This window comes from Dromiciops gliroides, chromosome 1 (assembly GCF_019393635.1).
Source record: "Dromiciops gliroides isolate mDroGli1 chromosome 1, mDroGli1.pri, whole genome shotgun sequence".
Taxonomy (NCBI): domain Eukaryota; kingdom Metazoa; phylum Chordata; class Mammalia; order Microbiotheria; family Microbiotheriidae; genus Dromiciops; species Dromiciops gliroides.
Window position 1 is genome coordinate 375,236,385 of NC_057861.1, and position 20,178 is coordinate 375,256,562.

At 32.9% G+C, this 20,178-nt stretch overlaps 1 protein-coding gene across 1 annotated transcript in view; it reads right to left on the reverse strand.

The window, feature by feature from the left end:
• Positions 1-6,368: 6,368 nt before the first annotated feature.
• Positions 6,369-20,178, reverse strand: part of CDH9 (cadherin 9) — a 228,550-nt gene continuing 214,740 nt past the window's right edge. The window contains exons 9-12 of the mRNA XM_043972884.1: positions 19,799-19,920; positions 10,096-10,213; positions 9,750-10,001; positions 6,369-7,277 (exon numbers count right to left, since the gene is read on the reverse strand). Of these exons, the coding sequence (XP_043828819.1) occupies positions 6,790-7,277; positions 9,750-10,001; positions 10,096-10,213; positions 19,799-19,920 (980 nt within the window). The 3' untranslated portion in view covers positions 6,369-6,789. The remainder of the gene's footprint in view (positions 7,278-9,749; positions 10,002-10,095; positions 10,214-19,798; positions 19,921-20,178) is intronic.

Sequence of the window (20,178 nt, forward strand, 5' to 3'; positions counted from 1 at the left end):
TACTGATCAGATTCATCACAAAATTATAAGGAAAACACAGCTAATATATGAAACATACTGCAATAAAGTCAATTGAAAAATTAATGTTGTTTGAATCATGCATAATGTCAAGTTGTTTTATACACATCCTGTTTTGTCAAAAGTTAAACCAAGAAGTGAGACCACCATTTGCTTGCAAATTTTCATTGTATATATTTTCTAAATTCAACCTACAATTCTAGTAATTGTGCATTGTTTTTATTTGTTTCTATAGTTTTTTGTTTTGTTTTATTTTGTTTTGTTTTGTTTTGTTTTTTGTGGAGCAATGAAGGTTAAGTGACTTGCCCAGGGTCACACACCTAGTAAGTGTGAAGTGCCAGAGGCCAAATTTGAACTCAGGTCCTCCTGGAACCAGGGCAGGTGCTTTATCCACTGTGCCACCTAGCTTCCCTCTGTTTGTATGTATTTTGTTTGTTTGTTTTAGACCAAGAAATAAATACAAAATAAATTTCCATATTTTCAATGTTCAATTAACTGCAAGAACAAAATATGATGGAATATTATAAATGCCTCCCAAGAAATAATATGTTCATTCAAAACCACGTTCTTTGTATTGACATCAGTATTTGGCAATACTTATCTGTGTGACAAAACCTTTTTTTTTAAATGAAACACGAAGTCTCTTTACAGATCATCATTAACAGATTAACATTCACAATCAATTTTGATGATAGAGAACAGTGACTTTGAATCCCCAATTAAGTAAAATGTTATCCTACAAAAAGAATTCCATTCTTTTCTTTAATAGACTAGTATTACAAAAAAGTATTCTATTATATTTACATATGATTTTACATATTATGATTATATATAGTAATTATAATAATTACACAAATATTGTTAAATTTTGAATTTTTGTCAATATAAAAATCGGAAGTTAGTCGCTATTATGATGCCCATTGTACATATGAGAAAGCTGAGGCAAATACAAGTTAAATGATTTACCTGGAATTTCATGACTTGTAACTATATGAGACCAGATTTGAACTTAGGTTTGGTTGCAGTTCTAAGTCTATACAGTTCCTAGTCTTATCTATTCTTCCGATCATTTTTTTATTGCTTAAGCCCTCACAGTAATGCCCTGCTGCCCCATGATTTAGTTCTTTCAGGAATTAGGGCCCTGTCTTCATATCAGTAATAATTCCAGGGACTAGGGTCCTCCCTCTGAGTCCTTTCTAGCACACTTGTTTTCATTTAAAAATTGGACTTCTTTGATTCTAATGTCTAACATACATAAACTTGGGTCATTTTTTTCCAGACGTATCATGGTGCAATGGAAAGAAAATTTAACTGAAAGTCATGTGGAAGACTGGTATTTGACTTCCAGCTGCCATAGATTCTTACTGTGAAGTAAGCTTCTATTTTCTTAGAAATAATCTAATCATTTTATTTTTCATCTAAGGTCTCTCATAGCCTTAACATCTTTAATAGTTTGAAATCTCCCCACTGCCTACTGCCTACCTTATTTTGTGTATAGACTACCTTAATAAGTTAACACATCTTTAGTAAAAATGTTTAAGCCTTTATTGACTGCCTATGCTCATATAATCTTGATATTTACCTTCCTGTTGTGCCTTAGCTTCTTTCTTTTTGTACTTTCCTAGACCACCTTTCAGATATATTTAATCTCTGGGTCTTGGTTCCTGACACCATCTAACAAATACCAGGGCAAGAACTTTCTTTCCCACTGGATCTGAATTTTGTTGAATTGCCAACATTTCCATTAAATGAGCATGCTCCTATACAAATACTGACCAAGTCAATGGTTGATTAAGGTTTGATGCTTGTGAATAAATTATATCTTATTCAAACCCAAAGTCACCTTTAAATGATGGGATGATGTATGCATAATCTATGTGTATTCAGAACCTACACTTTCCACTGTTAATTCAACTAATTTCTGAGATTTTTCTTATTCTTTAAAAAAAACAAACATGGTACACTCTGAATATGACTAAAATTCAGGCTTCTAGAGAGACAATGACCCTTAATTTGAAAAGAAAACTGTAATTATGCTTTGATTGTACCTCCAGGCATTTTGATTTCCCAGATTTTAATTAACATTATCTTCAAAAGCATTATAATTAAAATGATTTAATTCTATAGGGATTAAATAAAAACTAGATGAAATATTTGTAGGTATGAAAGTACCATACATAGTAACAGAAATGTTATTATGACTAACTTGATCTTCAAGAGAATTGCTGTAAAACTTCACAATTATTTCACCTAGGAATTGCATATTGGAGTATTGCTGTATTGCTAACCTATTGATAATAGGTTAGCATAATATATTGTCCTAAATATTTACTTCTAAAATAATGTCAGGCCTTTGAGGGTAATGACTGATTCACTTTTTTTTCCTTTTTATTCACATATATTTGCATAGCACTTGTGCAAAGTTAGAGTTTAATAAATGCTTATTTATTAGTTGATAAGGAGAGTTCTCTATAATAAAATATTTCCACATTATATTTTGGTCAAAAATTAAGGAATTAGTAAATTTATTTGAAATTGACTTCCAATGTCTTGATAAAGGACCAATGATAGATTTATGAAAAACATAATGGAAACTATCTTTTTTCTTCCCCTTTGGATGAGCCTAATATTGCAATAAGACCAGAGTTTTCTAGAATCTATCTATTGAGTTCAAGACAAAGACAATATTAATTTTAATTCTCTGTTTCAATCTTTATGACCCTGGTGGACTAACTGTGGGATCGTGAATTAAGGTTTGGAGCAGTTACACAGAGACTCACAGATAGAATGGTTTCATGTATGAATGAATATAAGCCTCAGATCTCTGGCAGAACCAGATGGCAAGAAACCACTTTGCTTGACTCCTGAAACCCTTGCCCATGTACCAAATACTGTAGCATCATAGGGATCCCTAAGCATGAGGTTATCAAAACTACTTCCATTTTTCTGCTTAAACACCATTGCTATCACAATTAAATTGCACAGAAAACAGAGGGTTGGGTTTTTAGTCATCGTGCTCTGAGTTTGAATCCTGCATCAGATACTCCTTAGTTTTATGATCTTGAACAAATCACTCAACCTATGTTTGCCTCAGTTTCTTGTAAGTTTGTTTTCTTGTAAGTTTGCTGTGAGAAATAATTGCATATGCAAAGCACTTAAGAAACATTAAAGCACTACATAAATTAAAGCTGTTATCAGAATATTCATGGTGTCTCTCATGAGTCTAGCCAACTATCCATAGGTCAACAAATCTAGTTAACCAGTTTACAGTATAATTGAATAGAAAAGATTTGGCAAAATGAAGTCACTATATTACAAAATTTAAGTCCAATTTGTCATCACCTTCAGTAACTGACTTTAAGAATAGTGATTAATGGATTAATATCAAACTAGAGAGAGCTCTCTAATAGTATATGGCAGGATCCTGTCCTAAATTCCTTTTTCTTTTGACATTTTGATCAATGACTTGAATGAAGGCACAAATGGTCTGCTAACCAAATATATAAATGATTCATAGTTGGAGAGAAAGTTAATATATCTGATAATAGAATCATAATACAAGAAAAATCTTAATAACTTTGAATGATGTGTTAAATCGAACATGACTAGATTAAGAAGGAATAAATATAAAGAATTGTACTTAGATGCACAAATCTCTTTCATAAGTATATACAAAGTAAACACTGATGTGCAACATTTTATTCACCAAGGATTAAAGGGAAATTATACCAAATTTCAAATGTGTCCCTTTCATATAAAGAGATGAATGACAGTTTTTTTTTTTTGTAAAAATATATTCGGATATTTTTGTTTGACTTCAAATTCAATGTATACATGCTGTGGCATCAGCCAAAAAAAGCTCATTAAATTCCACAATAAATTAAAAAATTAGAGAATGAAAGGTAGTGTGGACAATGTGGAAAGCCTTTTGCTGACAATAGAATTTTAGTTGAGCCCTGAAGAAAGCCAGGACAGTCATGAGGCAGAGACAAGAAGGGAGGACATTTCAGGTGTGGAGGAATGAATCAAATAATAAAAATAATATTCTGTTCTGTTCTGCATACCAGAATTTAACAGGAAGACCCTATAATGCTGTGCATGTCCTTTGACTCACCAATACCACTTTTGGGTCTTTTCCCCAAAGAGATCATAAAAAAGAAAAAAGGACCCTATCTACCAAAATATTTATAGCTGCTCTTTTTATGGTTGTAAGGAATTGGAAATTGAGGGGCTGCCCATCAATTGGGGAATGGCTGAACAAGTTGCAGTATATGAATGTAATGGAATTCTATTGTGCTATAAGACATGATGAGCAGGAGGAGTTCAGAGAAACCTGGAAGGAATTGCATGAACTGATGATGAGTGAGATGAGCAGAACCAAAAGAACATTATACACAGTATCATCAACATTATGTATTGATCAACTGTGATAGGCTACATTCTTCTCACCAATACAATGGTACAAGAAAGTTCCAAAGGACTCATGATGGAAAAGCCTCTATAAATCCAGAACAAAAAATAAAAGAACTGTGGAATATGGATGCTGATTGAACCATACCATTTCCTTTGTTTTTGGTGCTGTTGTTTTTTCTATTTTGAGTTTTTTTCTTTCCTTATTGCTCTGATTCTGATATATAACCTATATCAGATTACCTGCTATCTGGGGAAGGTGGGAGGGAGAAAAATTTGAAATTAGAAATCTTATGTAAACAAACATTGAAAAGTATCTCTAAATGTAACTGGAAAATAATAAAATACTTTTATTTAAAAAAAGAAATGGTAGAAGGAACATAGTATACAGGGTAGAGATAAGAAAACTTGATGGAAATCTTCACTGTTTTCTAATATCTTAGTAAATATATGAATTACATGAACATTCCATATGTGCTTTTTATTTGCCAAATATTTTTGGCTATTCAAGTTATTTATTTAAATAGAACAAGTTATACTTTGATCAAAATTTTTCATATTCTACTTGGAAGAGTAAAAAATTAAAGGAGGGAGTGTTCATTGGAAAGATTGATCAAAAGATCCAGGGTTAGTAAATGTATAGCTTCAAGGCACAGGGATTTTTAGGATACATTTGGAAATAAGTTACTAATAACTGTGAGTCTAGAGTGTATAATTATTGGGAGTATAATAAATATGATATTTGACCTGGTATGTAGAAAAAAATTAGATTTGTTTTGTTTGCCATGAGAGAGTAGAAATTGGGTCAATGCATGCAGGTGGAAAGATATCAGTGGTCTGAGAGACATCAGTCAAGAAAATATACTGTATCTAGGAAAGCAACTAGGACAGTCATTTATCGAGAGTAAAGGACAGCAGATTGTTAACTCCAAGTGTTGTACTGATAGTAAATGGTCAAATAACACAATAGTCAAAGAACAAGAGGAACTTTCCCTGAATGTTGGTTAATTTCTTTAAACGGAATCCATATATGGGGGCAGCTAGGTGGCAGAGTAGATAAAACATAGGTCCTGGATTCAGGAGGACCTTAGTTCAAATCTAGCTCAGACACTTGACACTTCCTAGCTGTGTGACCCTGGGCAAGTCACTTAACCCTTATTGCCCCATAAAAACAAACAAAGAAACAGACAAACAATAAATAAGAATAAACAAACAAACAAATAAATAAATGAATGCATAAACCTGAAGGAACTAAGGAATGAATGAATGAATGGATTTATAAATAAATAAATAAACACAAACCAAAAAAGGAAACAAATAAACCAATGAATGAATAAGTAAATAGTTAAATAAACAAGCAAATAAACAAACAAATAAATGAATGAATGAATGAAAATATAGATAAATGCATAAATGAATGAAATGAATAAATAGATAAACATAAATAAATAAATAAATAAATAAGTGAATCATAAATAAATTAATGAATAAATGAACAAATGAATGAATGGATGGAATCCATATAAAGAATATGGATAAACATAGCATAGGATCAGAAATCATACAGGAGTGGTAGTATCCACCATTGTTGGGTGTACTCACATGGATGTGTTCAAAGATATCATATAAAGAAATGATTCATAATCATTAGAATTGTCTTAAAATGGAACAGATTGCCCTAGGAGTTAATGGTATTCTTGTGAGTGGAGGTTTCCCACAAGGCATTTAATGATCAGTTTAGGGGTTAGATGTGGTTAACTGTAAAATTCTTCACATGCTAAAGATTCTATGATTTCATAATTCTAATGGGGGAGATTTAAAAAAATCTTTAGAAAAGAAGTCAAAAGTATTCAATTTTTATAAATACTAGTTTATTTCATAAAAATACAAAAATATAAATATACATTTATAAAAATATCATGAATGAATCAACACAAAGACTTCTTCAACTCAGTAAATATGGCAGTAATAGTTATTTAGATTTTTTTCATATTAGTTTACAAAGTAGTTGCACAATGTCCCATATAATAAATGTGATCATAAGCAAGATAAAAAAAAATTAGTTTACTTCTCTTTGAAAAGGCACAAAAAGCCTTTTAAAGGTCTCTTCAATACTGATGTGATGCATCTTCCTTTCAAGATTTTTAGGCAGAGAATGTGAAAATTTCTTATAGCTATACCATTCATATTCATTCACGTGGACAAATTGATTAAGCAAACCCTTACTAAGACAACACTTATGTTTCGTTTGTATGTTTGATTTTGTATTTTCCCCTAAGTAAGAGAATGCAGGCCACTTAATTTAGTAATAAAGACATTATTTTCATTAATACTGACCCAGTAAGTCACTGGTAACTCTTATCAGTCTCGATCACTATCATCTCCCCCATACATATCTGCAAGTTTTTTAAATCGAGGACCCCAGTCACTGAGATAATCATAATCCTGGTTACCATCTACAGTAAGAGATTCCAAAGAGCTGAGGGAATCTGCTATGGAATCATTCCCTTCATAAGCATATGTTGCTAGAGAATCATAAGGTGGAGCACTTGGGTCTGAATCATTCTCTTTCAATCTTCTGTGAATAAAGTCTTGTACATCAATGTTTTCCCACAATGGAGTAGTCCTCCTTATCTGAAAAATAGTTTCTGGTATTACATCCCTTCGGAGTTTACTGTCTTCTCTGGCTTCTGGATTCCGGAGTGTCCCAATGTCAAAAGCTTGGGTGTCTTCTTCCCCACCCCCTTCATCATTATAAGTAACAATGTTGTCTCGAACATCATCTTTTGAAATGATCAAGGGTTCCTTTTTCCTCTGCCTCTTGAGTGCAGTAAATAGCACAACTAGAACTGAGAAAAAAAATGAAAAAAATAGATAAATTTTAATGACTGGGAGTAAGGCATATTGTGGGGATCTTAGTTGGATAAAATTGTCAGATAAAAGAAGTTTTGATATCAAAGAATGTTGAGACTAGGGAAAACTATCTGGGTCTCAATTAGTGGAAATGATGAATCCAGGTGAAGTGGATACATTATTCAAAATCATACTGCACATTTACATTGGGCTATGATCAATTACCATATTTTATATAACGATAACTTGTAGTAATATTTGTCCCTTTTCTGTTCAGGCCTGGAGTTTTGTGTAAGCCTGACTACAAATTATACAGCCTTGACCCATTGAGGAAAGAGCTATGGAAAGTCATTCTGCACCTTGCATTTTCTTAGTATCTTAGGGCTTACTGATCTTCCCAAATTTAAAGGAAGAGCTTGTGATGTTAAGCATTATATATGTGTGTGGCTTAAAAAAACAAAACAAAACAAAAAGCAAAACTCTTCAGAAAGCAGGCAGAACTTGATAAACCATTTATAAACAGATATTTCTCTGAAATACAACCATGTGATATGGCACAATGACTCATGGCAATCCAAAGCTTTTACATATAATATTAAAATTTTAGATATACTCTATACTTAACTAGTAGGTTTTTACTCCATTTTCTTTTCCTCCCTCCCCCTCCCCCCGGGCAATGAGTGTTAAGTGACTTGACAAGAGTCACACACCTAGTTAAGTGTCAAGTACCTGAGATTCTATTGGAATTCAGGTCCTCCTTAATCCAGGGCCAGTGCTTTATCCACTGTGCCACCTAGCTGCCCCCCACCCCGCAGTTTTTTTAACTAAATATAATTCAGTGTCATTTTACTTTACCCTCATTGATATCATTCCAAAAATATTCTGTGGATTTCTATTTTTAAAATCTGCTCAGAATTGTCTAATCATTCCTTCAAACCTCATAGCTCCCCCCTAAATTCCAAACACAGCTATCATTTGGGAATGATCTCTTTTTGTTTGTTTTATTTCAATTGAATTGTATGCTTGGGGGTTGGGGAGATATCACTGCCTAGCACTATAACTTTCAAAAGATGGTTTCGGGAATACAAACATTGCAGCCATCTTTATTCTCATGAGGAAAGACAAAAGCAAGTTAAAAAATATCTTTTTAGTATACTTTTCTGAAGAATTTGTGCTTTGCATATAACTAATGTTCTAAAATGGGATTTAATTTGAATAGAATAAAGAGCTAGAGATAAACAGTATCTAGAAAGAATAGTGAGAAAGTGAAAAGAAGAAACTTTACACTTTTCCAGGTTTTTATAGCTGGATAAAATAGAAACATTCCATTTTCTTTTGTGCAGATGGTAAGGAGAAATTATCGAAATGCAAGAGATTTAGTGGAAACTGGCAGTACTTCTGTATACCACTGTTTTACTGATATATAGAGAAATGTACAATGGATTACACATAGGTAATACTTTGTATAATTGTAAGAAATAAACTGGTTAAAATAATATTGCTTATGGATAAAGGAAGTGAGATAAATTTAGTGGTAGTTGCCAGCACAATTATAAGCACAAATGAAACATCTTGAAGACATAAAAATATTTTTTTAATGTATGTGAACAGTCACATCCTGATAGCAGGTTACATTTATTTGTGTATTGGTTGTTGGCATAATTTGGCCTTTCCTCCCCCTCCAAGAATTTTTTAAAAATATATATTTGGATCATGTTAATTGCACAAATTATTTCTCAGCTATTTCCCCCAGGCATCCACTGAACTCTTGCAAGAGTTCCTGGCCAATGGGAAGTCATCCAGGTAGCTTGTGAAGGTTTTCAGTGAAAAGCAGCCAGCTTGGAATAGCATTTGAAAATAAATTTGGCTGGCCTCACTGCCCTCAGCATAAGGATTTCTGGCTGAACAGCTAAGAAAATGAATGTTTTGGAATTGTTTGACAGTGGAACAACTGTTTAATTGAATCAAATGGTTGTCCTGTTAGGACACACTCAAATACAACTTTTTTTTTTTGTGAAACCCACACTTATTTGAGAAAATATATATATATAAGCCTTGACATGGTCATGGTGACAATTCAGAAAAAAATGCTATCTTTATTTTTTTTTTAATTAAAGTATTACACCTTTATATAACAAATTGGTTTTAACCTATTGAGATGTTCCTTGTAATTAGTATGAACACTGCAGAAATTTCCCTGCATTTGCCTATTAAACACTAAATATTTTTAGCAGATTTATTCTTAATTTGTCATTATTTACAAATACCATCAGAGTCTATATATTCTTTTCAGCATAATTAAGAAGTAGTCAACTAATGTGAATGTATAGGTCTTATTAAGAGAATATGAAAATTAAAATGGCATTGTGCATTCCCCACCTATAAGTGTTTTCCAGAAGTAGTGGCTGATAATAAGAGAAGTGGATATTTTGAAAGTGGAAGGAATATTTATTTACAGAGTCACTTACTAAGCAGAATGAGAATGCATAGGAGAATAGCGATGAGAGCCCCTGTACTCAGACCAGCTGAAAGGATCAAGGCCTCTGCATTGCAGGACTGCATATTTCCTTGGTTATCACAGGCACACACACGGATAGTTAGTGTTCCAGTGCTACTTTGGATTGGATAATCATTGTCAAATATTAAAATTGGTAAGAGATAAGTACTCATTTTATGGCGGCTATACCCATCCTTTCGAGTCAGGATGCCAGCTGTGTTATCTATAAGAAAGAGTAAGAATAAAATATAATAAGCTATTTAGTATCTCAGAGAGGTAACTAACAAGTGAATTTGATGAGTAAGACTCATGTATACCTTTATTATCTACAATTGTGAAGTTTGGATTAAGAGGAAATTCTGGTACTGGTTCAAAGAAGAACTTGTGTCCCCGAGGAGGGTCATCTTTGTCCATGACACTGATTGTCTGAATCAACTGGAATAATAACAATCACATTGTCATTAGAAGGAAATTTAAATTGGTTTGTTTGCTGGAAAATGCTTTATTAAATCATATCAATTTTAGAGTCATTTAAAGATATTCCCAATGCTTTTAACCCATTATTGAATTACATTTTTTTAAAAAACATTAAACTGTCAAAAGAAAAATAATATGTTCAATATATACCTTTTACCATTTAATAGTTTCTTTAATAGTAAAAGATCAAACAAAAGGCTTTTAAATGAATTTCCTAAGAATGGATATAGAGATTGAGACTTCAAGCAGTAATTTATATATAGGTCTAGAGATTGGGATAGAGGTAAAAAATAGTGATAATTGATAATATAGAAGTAAATAAGATTGCAAAGAGAGCTTGAAAAGATATGGGGAGAGGAGCAGAGCACAGGACCTTAGGGGATGACAACTTTAAGAGATCATACAGAAGACAAGAAGCTAGTGGGAAAAAAAGTTGATATTGTTGTTGTTGTTGTTGTTGTTGTTGTTGTTGTTGTTGTTGTTATTGTTTACTAGGGAGACCTGGCCATATTTGCAGGAAGATGGAAAAGGAGAGACTGAAGATAAATGAGAAAGATGGTATAACTGCAGGCCCATGATCCTGGAGAAGTTGGATAAGAACTGAATAAAAAAATATAGTCAGAGATGTTATCTTTAGGGAGATGATCTATCACTCTTCCTCTGAGATGGAGAAAAGAGGAAAGATGGATGATGAAAATGAGATGTGTTTAGGAGTAAAAAGGGGGAATAAAGAGAACTCTACCAGGTTTTTAAAATCTTCTTAGTAAAGTAAAAGCCTAAGTCTTTTACTCTATGTATAGGACACAGGAATGTGGGAGGGAAATTGAAAATAAAAATGATTGTAATACTAGTTATTAAAAATAATAATCATTGCTGTTGGAATGAAATAGGAATCTGAATAGAGTCACATTGAAGATTTACCAAATAGTAGTGTGGGTATAACAGAGCTTATGCATACAAAGTTTATGTATATAATAGTTGAAGTCAACGAGATTCCATGACTGACACTCATAGTGCTCAGGAATATGGGGAGGACAAGTAAACAAAGTAAGTGGTATAATTTACTAAGGGTGATATTTTCATTTTGTAAATGGTTAAAGGATAGAGCACTGGCCCTGAATATATAGTGGATATATAGTGGATAGAGCACTGACCCTGGAGTCAGGAGGACCTGAGTTCAAATCTGACCTCAGAAACCCTGGGTGAGTTACTTAACCCTGATTGCCTCCAAACATTCAGGGTCATGTCCAGTTGTCCTGATGTATATCTTGCCATTGGACCCAAATGACTCTGTGGTTGAGAATAAGCCTAGCAGTCCTCCCTTACTTAAATCCAATTCATTGTAAGTCATTTTTCACATCCTAATGTCATGTCCCTCTTTAAAAATGAAAGACATCAATAAGAAGATACCCACATGATATTTTCCAGCTCTTGAATTCTATGATTTTATGTGATGACTAACTTATCAAACATCTATATAGAACTACTATACAGTCTATATGGTCTCATCTATTTAGATATCCAGATTATTTATACCAATTCATTTTTACAACGTTAGCTTGTAAAGAGGTTTCTCTGGAACATCCATTTGGGAAAAGCCATGTATCACCTTGGGATTTTAGGTCAATTTCAGAGTTCCAAAGCTTTCAGCTTTTATGATATTTTGTTTAACTATTCTATTGAACGTCTTATCTTAAAGTTACAGAAGAGTTGTAAGACAGCTCTCCAAACTAATCACATTTGTATGTATGCAGTTTATCCAAATTTTCATAAAAGCCATAGGTTATACTCTATTACAAGCAATGATTGTTTCTTTCATTTCAGACTCTAATGAGGATTCATTTTGTTTACTGAGTGCTTACATATTTCTCTCCACACACAGTGGGAAATAAACCTGAGGTATACAAGGAAAATGTTCTAATGATCAGACTGCAAAAATTGTTTTTCTGTCAACGAAACCTCACCAATATGTCTTTACAAAGTATAAATTAATTTCACTTTCAGAGAAGAAGATGAAAGTTCTGGAAAATGTCTTAAGTATTTTGAGCAATTTGGAAGAAAAGTTCCAGTAGAATAAAAAAAAAGCTCAAAAGAAGTAAACAAAGATGAATATACTAAAGCATCAGAGAAGGACCAAAACCAGAAGAAATGAGTGAAAGTAGTTGAAAAGTAAAAGGGTCTTGAAGCATTTCGGGCTAGGTATGAGGTTCTTCTCACAATGATCTTCACTGTTATGGGACCAAACAGCTTCACATGGGTTATAAAAGAATAAAGAAGGGCTATCAAGAGATAACACCAAGGGAAAAAATTAAGGGGTATATATATATTTGTATATATATATATATGTATGCATATGTATATGTATATTATATTTATATGTGTTACTGGCCCCAGGACTGGTATCCATGAAGATAATAGAAGATAGTGTTCCTATAATGGTAGCTTGGTGAGAAGAGTGGCAAAACATACCAATAAAACAAGAGTTATCTACCCATAATAGCATTTTAGGATTAACAGAAACTCCATAGATGTGTAAAGCACAATATGACTACTATTTCAATGATTTCCATGGGAAATACTAACAAAAGTATCTGGATTGTTGTAAGATCATGAAATTTGGGACAGAAAACTGAATGAATTGTGAGACAACAATTGTTTTTCATCTCTGTTGTCAAATGAAGTTAGGAATTTAAGGTGAAAAAAAAAGTATAATATAGTGCCACTTAAGAGATGGAATAGAAGTTAGCTGGCAATGATCTTGGCTTTGTGAACCATGCTATGGCACAACAATTATGTATTCTTGGCCAGGGTTCCAGCATTCTCGTAAAGGTAGGGAAAAACATTATCTTGAAATATTGGCTATAATCTGATTAAGAGAAAATGAGAAGAGAGAGATTAATACATTATAAATCAAGATGAAATAATAGTGGTGAAGATGTAGAATGTAGAATAGGAAGAATAATATCAGTTTAAATAATTCATAGCAGAAAATTATGGAAAAACAAAGACTATATTGGTGGATTTAGTTATCTAAAAGCATGAAATACTGCCAATAACTAGATAATATGTACAATATTAGCATAAGGAGGCAGATGTATCTTTTTTAAAAGGAAGGTAAAATCGGGGGCAGCTAGGTGGTGAAGTGGATAAAGCACCGGCCCTGGATTCAGGAGTACCTGAGTTCAAATCCGGCCTCAGACACTTGACACTTACTAGCTGTATGACCCTGGGCAAGTCACTTAACCCCCCTTTCCCTGCCAAAAAAAAAAAAAAAGGAAGGTAAAATTAAGAATTATTGGAATGCATCTCAGTACTGGAAAATTACAATGAATAGGTTGAGCTATTTCAAAATAAAGAGGTGAAACCTACTCAAAATGGAATGGGAATAACTCGGGGCATTATAGAAATGTCCACAGTAGGAAGAGAGGACTAAAAAAGGGAGTGAGTTCCTTAATACAAGAAAAAAATCAACTTGAGGTTAGCTGACCACTTTGTTGGAAATATTTTAGAAGTGATATATACTTCCGGTTAGACAGAATTGCCTGAAGGATCCCCATCAAATCCTAAAAATTTATGGTTCTAATACAAAGGGAAGACTCAGCTAAACTCCCTTACTAGCCACTATACTCAGTGTCCTGGCCTGCATGCTCTTTACATTCTACATCCTGAACAGAGGAAGGAAAAAACAAAGCAAAAAAAAATAAGTAGAAATATATTGTTACCAATTGCTCATGTTAATCTGGTCCCAATGCATTATCATAATACAGATATTAACCAAGTACATTATAATCACTGATTACTGATATAAAAACCAACTGGTTATATGACAGACATTTAAAATGACTACTTTCTGAAATGATGCCAGCATATAATGAATTCCCAATCCCTCAAGGCACTTAGCTAGAATATATGAAACCTCCCCTGTTATTCAAAAATTCAGTTGAATATTTCTCATTTATTCTATATATTTATTCTAGCTTCCTATCAGTGGCATATTTTTCTTCAGCTTCTCAGGATATGTTCCTGGGAAGTTGGCCATAGTAGAAATGCAAAGTTTATGCTTTTTAAAAGTAATCTTTCTTTTATCTCTTAATAGACACTCATAATGATATCACCGATCATGAAATCAGTGAACATTTCTTTAGCAACTAAGGCAGTATTTTATTAGATTTTTAATGTGTATGAAACTCAATGTTTATTTTTAATGAATCAATAATCAAGTATTTGATGACCCTTTGCTTAGTTCTTTCACATTTCTTAAACCTCTGAGGAAAAAAAATACTTATCTAATTAGTAGAGAGTATATCAATAAACATTATTAAAGTCTGTAACAAGTGCAACTGTTGACTTGAAATTAAACATATGACAGAAAAAATAGAAGAACTAACAAATAAGACGTGTCAATATGCATGTTATTTTGATAAAATATTCATATTCTTAATCCAGTATAAATTCTTTATAAAAATAAACTAAAATATGTTTTTAGTTATTTTATATGGAGACCATTCCTTGAAATACTTGGTGATAAAATGATATTATAAAGGGTTTCCCAAAACTCTTAGTGTAGTTTTAAGCCAGAACTTTTATGAAGTTAGCATAGTTTTAAATTTAAAACTACACTAAGGCTTTTGGGGAACCCTGCATAAGTTATCGCAACAGTCATTTAATTAATCACACACTGTGTGCTAGGCACTGTGCTAAATTCTGTGATTCCATAGAAATATCCAACCATCCATCTACCTATCTATTCATGTACCCACACATATATGTGTGTGTATAGATGTGTGTATATATATTTTTTCATTTTATCTTCCTTCCTTCAAGGTGTCCACTAATAGGGGACACAACATGAACAAAATTATGTGCTGACACAATATAGACAATATTAATTGAAGATAATATTAGAGGGAAAGCACTAACATTAAGCAAGATCAGGAAAGGCTTCTTGAAGAGGGTGGGAATTTAATTGACATCTGAAGGAAGTAAGGAAAGGCAGGTAAAGTATTTAGCAAACTTTTAAGAAATTAGGTGTCAGTTATTACTACTACTACTACTTCTAATAAGTATGACATATTTTGAGTTTTGTGTGATGATTTACATTCATTTCCAGACTCTTAGTATTTTAGGATTACCCTAGAGAAAACTTAGTACCAAGCCATCATTTTGTAGATAAGAAAAGAGAGGCTCACGATAATTTAGGTAAATGAATTTCTGTTAATTCAATATCTTATTATAGCATATCTCAATTCTTGGACATATTAATTTTAGACCTTGGAAATTATATAGAATAATGTTGAGTTCTAGATTTTTCATTAGATTTCATGGTGACTGAGATTTTAAGTAACACATTTGAGCTTAATTTTAAATATCAGTAGGTTTTAAAATTAATTAGGTAGTGTGTTCCCTACATCCTGAGATCCTGTTATATCTCAAGTAGAAGTGCAACAGTCTGACATATCAGTAAGAGAATTTGATTTTTAATAGATCTCAATACTTTATATGAACTCAAAAGTAGAGTGAAATAACTGAGATGAGTAGAATACTTTATAATGGGTCTGATTATATAATTCAGTTCTCAATATAAATTCTGCCTGAATGAGCTGCCCTGAACTCTGACCAATATGAAGAAGTAGTTACTGAACATTAAATGAAACTGACATAGTACATATTCAAAGTTCCCTTTCTCTGAGAGTCTGTCTAAAACCATTAGTCTTACCAGAAGTATTCTGAGTAGTGTGCTCTACTAGTGAGGTTTTTCTTAATCTGGAATTTGGGTGGGGTAAGAGTGAAGCAGGAAATTAGGTGTAATGATTAGAGAGAGAGAAGACTGCATCAAGTACAGGTATCATACCATATAATGCCATATTAAGTAGGTCAATCATTGATAGAGAACATGGATGTGCCTGGAGTATGGAACTAAGGCTAAGAATTAATGATTGTTTCTGCTTGTGCTAGGCATACATGCATACACCCAGCCCATGCTCCATGCATACCTATATTAAATAGTGTAATTCCATTTGGGGGCTGGGGGACATTTAAAGTCACTTAGGGAGTAAGGCTTTTGAATAGGGCAAGATGTCCATGGTAGAAAAAAAAAATGAGTAGACACTAAAATTTGAGTTTAGTGAATGTCTTATCACAAAATATTTCACCACACTGTCTAAAAAAATAACTCATTTTGTCACAAGGACAGAAATTCATTATTAGATATTCTGTTCAATGGCATATGGCTTCACAAAAAACTCCTTTTTTCATAACAGTATTTTATTATTTTCCAGTTACATGTAAAGATAGTTTTCAACATTTGTTTTTATAAGATTTCTAGTTTCAAATTTTTCTCCTTCCCTCCTCTCCCCCTTCCCCAAAACAGCAAGAGAAACTTCTTTTAAAGTGTCAAATATAAAATCATCTGATGTTCATTTACCTTCATATGTCCCTTTTCCCCTGTCTACTTTCTTACACCTTACATCCCCCCATACATTTTCTTTTATCTAGCGACCCTGGCCTTTGTACTCTCCTTCTACCCAACACTCCATCTCCAAACATTTTCACTGGCTAGGTCCCATGCTTGGAATGTTCTCCCTCCTCATCTCTCCTCCTAATTTCCTTAGCTTCCTTCAAATCCCAATTAAAGTTGGGAAGCATTTTGGAATTTCTCAATTCTAGTGCCTTTGCATGTTGTCTCCTCCATTTGATTTTGAGTATGTGAAGGGCAGGGACTGTCTTTCGGCTTTTTATCTTTCTTTCTTTCTTTTTCTTTAAATTTTGGTATTCCTAGAGTTTTGCACAGTGCCTGGAATTTAGTAGGTACTTAATAAATATTTATCAATTGACAGACTGACAATACCCTTGGAACTTAAGCATGCTGTCTAACATGATTGACAGATCTTAGAGTAAATTAGTTTAATGTATTTGTTGTCTTACTCAAACTAAATTTACTTCCACTCCTTTGAAAAGTACTAAAGAGGAGAAACTTATGAAATTGTGCAGACAAGCTTAACTATCCCCCTTACCAGAGAAGGTTTTCCAAAGCATTTTGTCTTTCTTCAAATCTTTCATAGTTCCTACTCCCTTCACCCTCTCAAATGAAAAACGCCTTATATTTCAATGAAAAAATTCACAGTTTCCTCTTCTCACCTCTTCCTCACCTCACATTTTCCAGATACCTTCTGCTGCTATCTTTATATTTATCTGTCACAAATGAAGAGGTGTCCTTTATCCTTACCAAGGTAAACCCCTCTATTTGTATAAGTCATCCCATTCTATCCTGTCTTCCCCAATAGATAGCCATCTCTATTATACTACTCCTTTTTCATTCACTTTCAGTCTCCCCACATCTACTAGCTGCTTCCCTACTGCCTACAAACATGTCCATGTTTTCCCCAAACCTCAAAAAACCCTCATTTGTCCTAACCATCTAACCAGCTCTCCTTTTGTGGCTAAACTACTTGATTACCTAGAACAGTTAGATAGTGAGTACTCAGCCAGGGGCACCTTATCACATGGAATTGAAAACAAACAGAGCTACAGATAAAAAGCAGAGGGAGAAAGTTATCTGCAATAGATACTGCCACTTCCTTTCTTCTGTTCTTAACTGTATACCATCTGGCTTCTTACCTCATCATTCAAGTAAAACTTCTCTATCCTCATGATCACTTAATTGCCAGATCTAATAGCAAGAAAAATCTACACAAGAAATCATAGAATTGCAGATTCTCAGAGTTGGAAGGTACTTCACATCCTATTTAACCTAGCCAATAACTGAGCAAGAATATTCTCTACAATTTATCTGAAAAGTCATCTTTTATCCAGTATTTGAAGATTTCAGTTAGAAGCAAACTACTATTTCCCAAGATAGTAATTTTAAGTTTAGTTTACTATAATTGTTAAGAATTTTCCCTTATATAAAATTTAAATCAAACTGAATCAATGAAAAGTTTATCAAACTTTTAGCAACATTCACTTATTGCTCTTAATGCTGCTATGTGGGACTCAGCAGAGTGTGTCTATTCTATCATCAATGTAACATCCCTTCAAATACTTAAAGATGGTGATACCACCAAGAAGACCCAAAGTCTTCTTTTCTCCAGAATAAGTATCCTTAGTTCCTTTGACCCTTTAACAAAAAAACCTGACCATAAGTTCCTTCATTTTAATGTTCCTTCAGATACTTTCCAGCTTGTCAATGTCTACACAACATAAGTGATCTGAGAAGTCCAAAGTGTGACAAAACTTGCAAACTCTTATCTTACCTTGGACACTATCCCTCTATAGAAGAAGCCTAAAGTCTCATCCACTTAGCTGAGAGGGGTCTCTTCAATGGATTAAAAAAAATTGCAACTATTAGGTCATGTTAACCATCCTGAAATGATTGTTCAGGGATCTGTAACTGAAGTTTATACTGAAATACATTTATAATTGAATTCATAGTATCCCTTTTGCAATTTGCTTTTCTTATCATTTTAGCAATCATCTTTTCAATGGAGCTGAAAAAAAAAACCACAACAACTTCTGAAAGTGTAAAACTGAGAGAGCTCCTCTTTTGAATGAAGGAATGAGATTCACCATGAGGGTTTTTTATAGGGGCTATGTATTCTTTCATTTACACCAAAATGTGCTCCTTCTCCAGAGGGACTAAAAAAGTTATAGAAGCATGTAGGTGAGTTTCAGTGTGCATGAATACACATGTACAATGTCTCGATGGTTTTATATGGGTCACTGAGTCATTAATATAAATTATGGTAACATTTTAAAATCTTTTAACAAAATTTTCTGTTAAGTGATTATAAATGATTTTAATGCTAATACATTTGACATATTTATCAACTGGTTAGATTGACTTTAATATTATATATCTGGATCATAAACATTATTATTTATTATCTATTTGCATTTTACTTTACATTTTATGAATTTTCCACTAGAAAATTTTATAACTATTACTAAGAATCATATATTTCTATAGCAAATTTCTTTTATGGTCAATATTAGCCCATACCATTAAAATAACGGCAATGCAAGTTCTCCTGGCAGAGCTCCTAAGAAGCAGATAAAACAATCAATAAAAGAATCATCACCCATCATTTTCTTTATTGTAGGTAAAGTTCATATTTTTAGACTGCAGATGGCTTCAATAAGGATTTCATCTCAGTAATTTGATGAGTGCCACTCAACATCAGCATAACAATGACTATGCAAAATAGTCTGGGATCTATATCATCTTCATTATATGTTTGCTGCATAAATTAATGCAAATCATATTTTTTCTTCTCTGCTTATATCCCTAGGCATCTATAACAAAATCATCAACAAGGAGCTTTATTTGAAGTCAGTGGAAGCTGTGAGCCCATACACAAAATAGGCAGGTCGCATAGGGGAAGGAGAACAAATCATTCACATTGCAGTACATTAATGTGTGTTAAAGAAGTTTCGGCTAAGAGTATCAAAAAGAAATCTTCTCAAGCTCGCCCACCTAAGCAAATGGAGAGAGAGAGAGAGGGAGAAAGAAAGCACAATTTTCTTATAGAGAGAGTATATATTTACCTGGCCAGGTTTTGCATTTTCACAAACAAAGGTTTCATAATATTTGGCAAATTCTGGTGCATGGTCATTTATATCTAAAATTCTGATGAAGACAGGAATGTGACTACTTTGCTTTGGGTTATCTGGAATGAAAAAAAAACAGACAATTTCTGTCTCATTTACAAAATTACAATGATGTCACTTGTACCATTTCTAACCTAGCACCAAGTAACTTTATAATTTTTCATTTTCTAGATTGAATCATTTATGAATGTTTCAATATGCCTACAAGACCCGAATAAAAAAAATGTGGTAATATGAATTAGAATATGCTAACAATCCTGTTAACTAATTATCTTAGCATGATAAATGGTTTGATTTATTCCTCTAGGCCATGATCA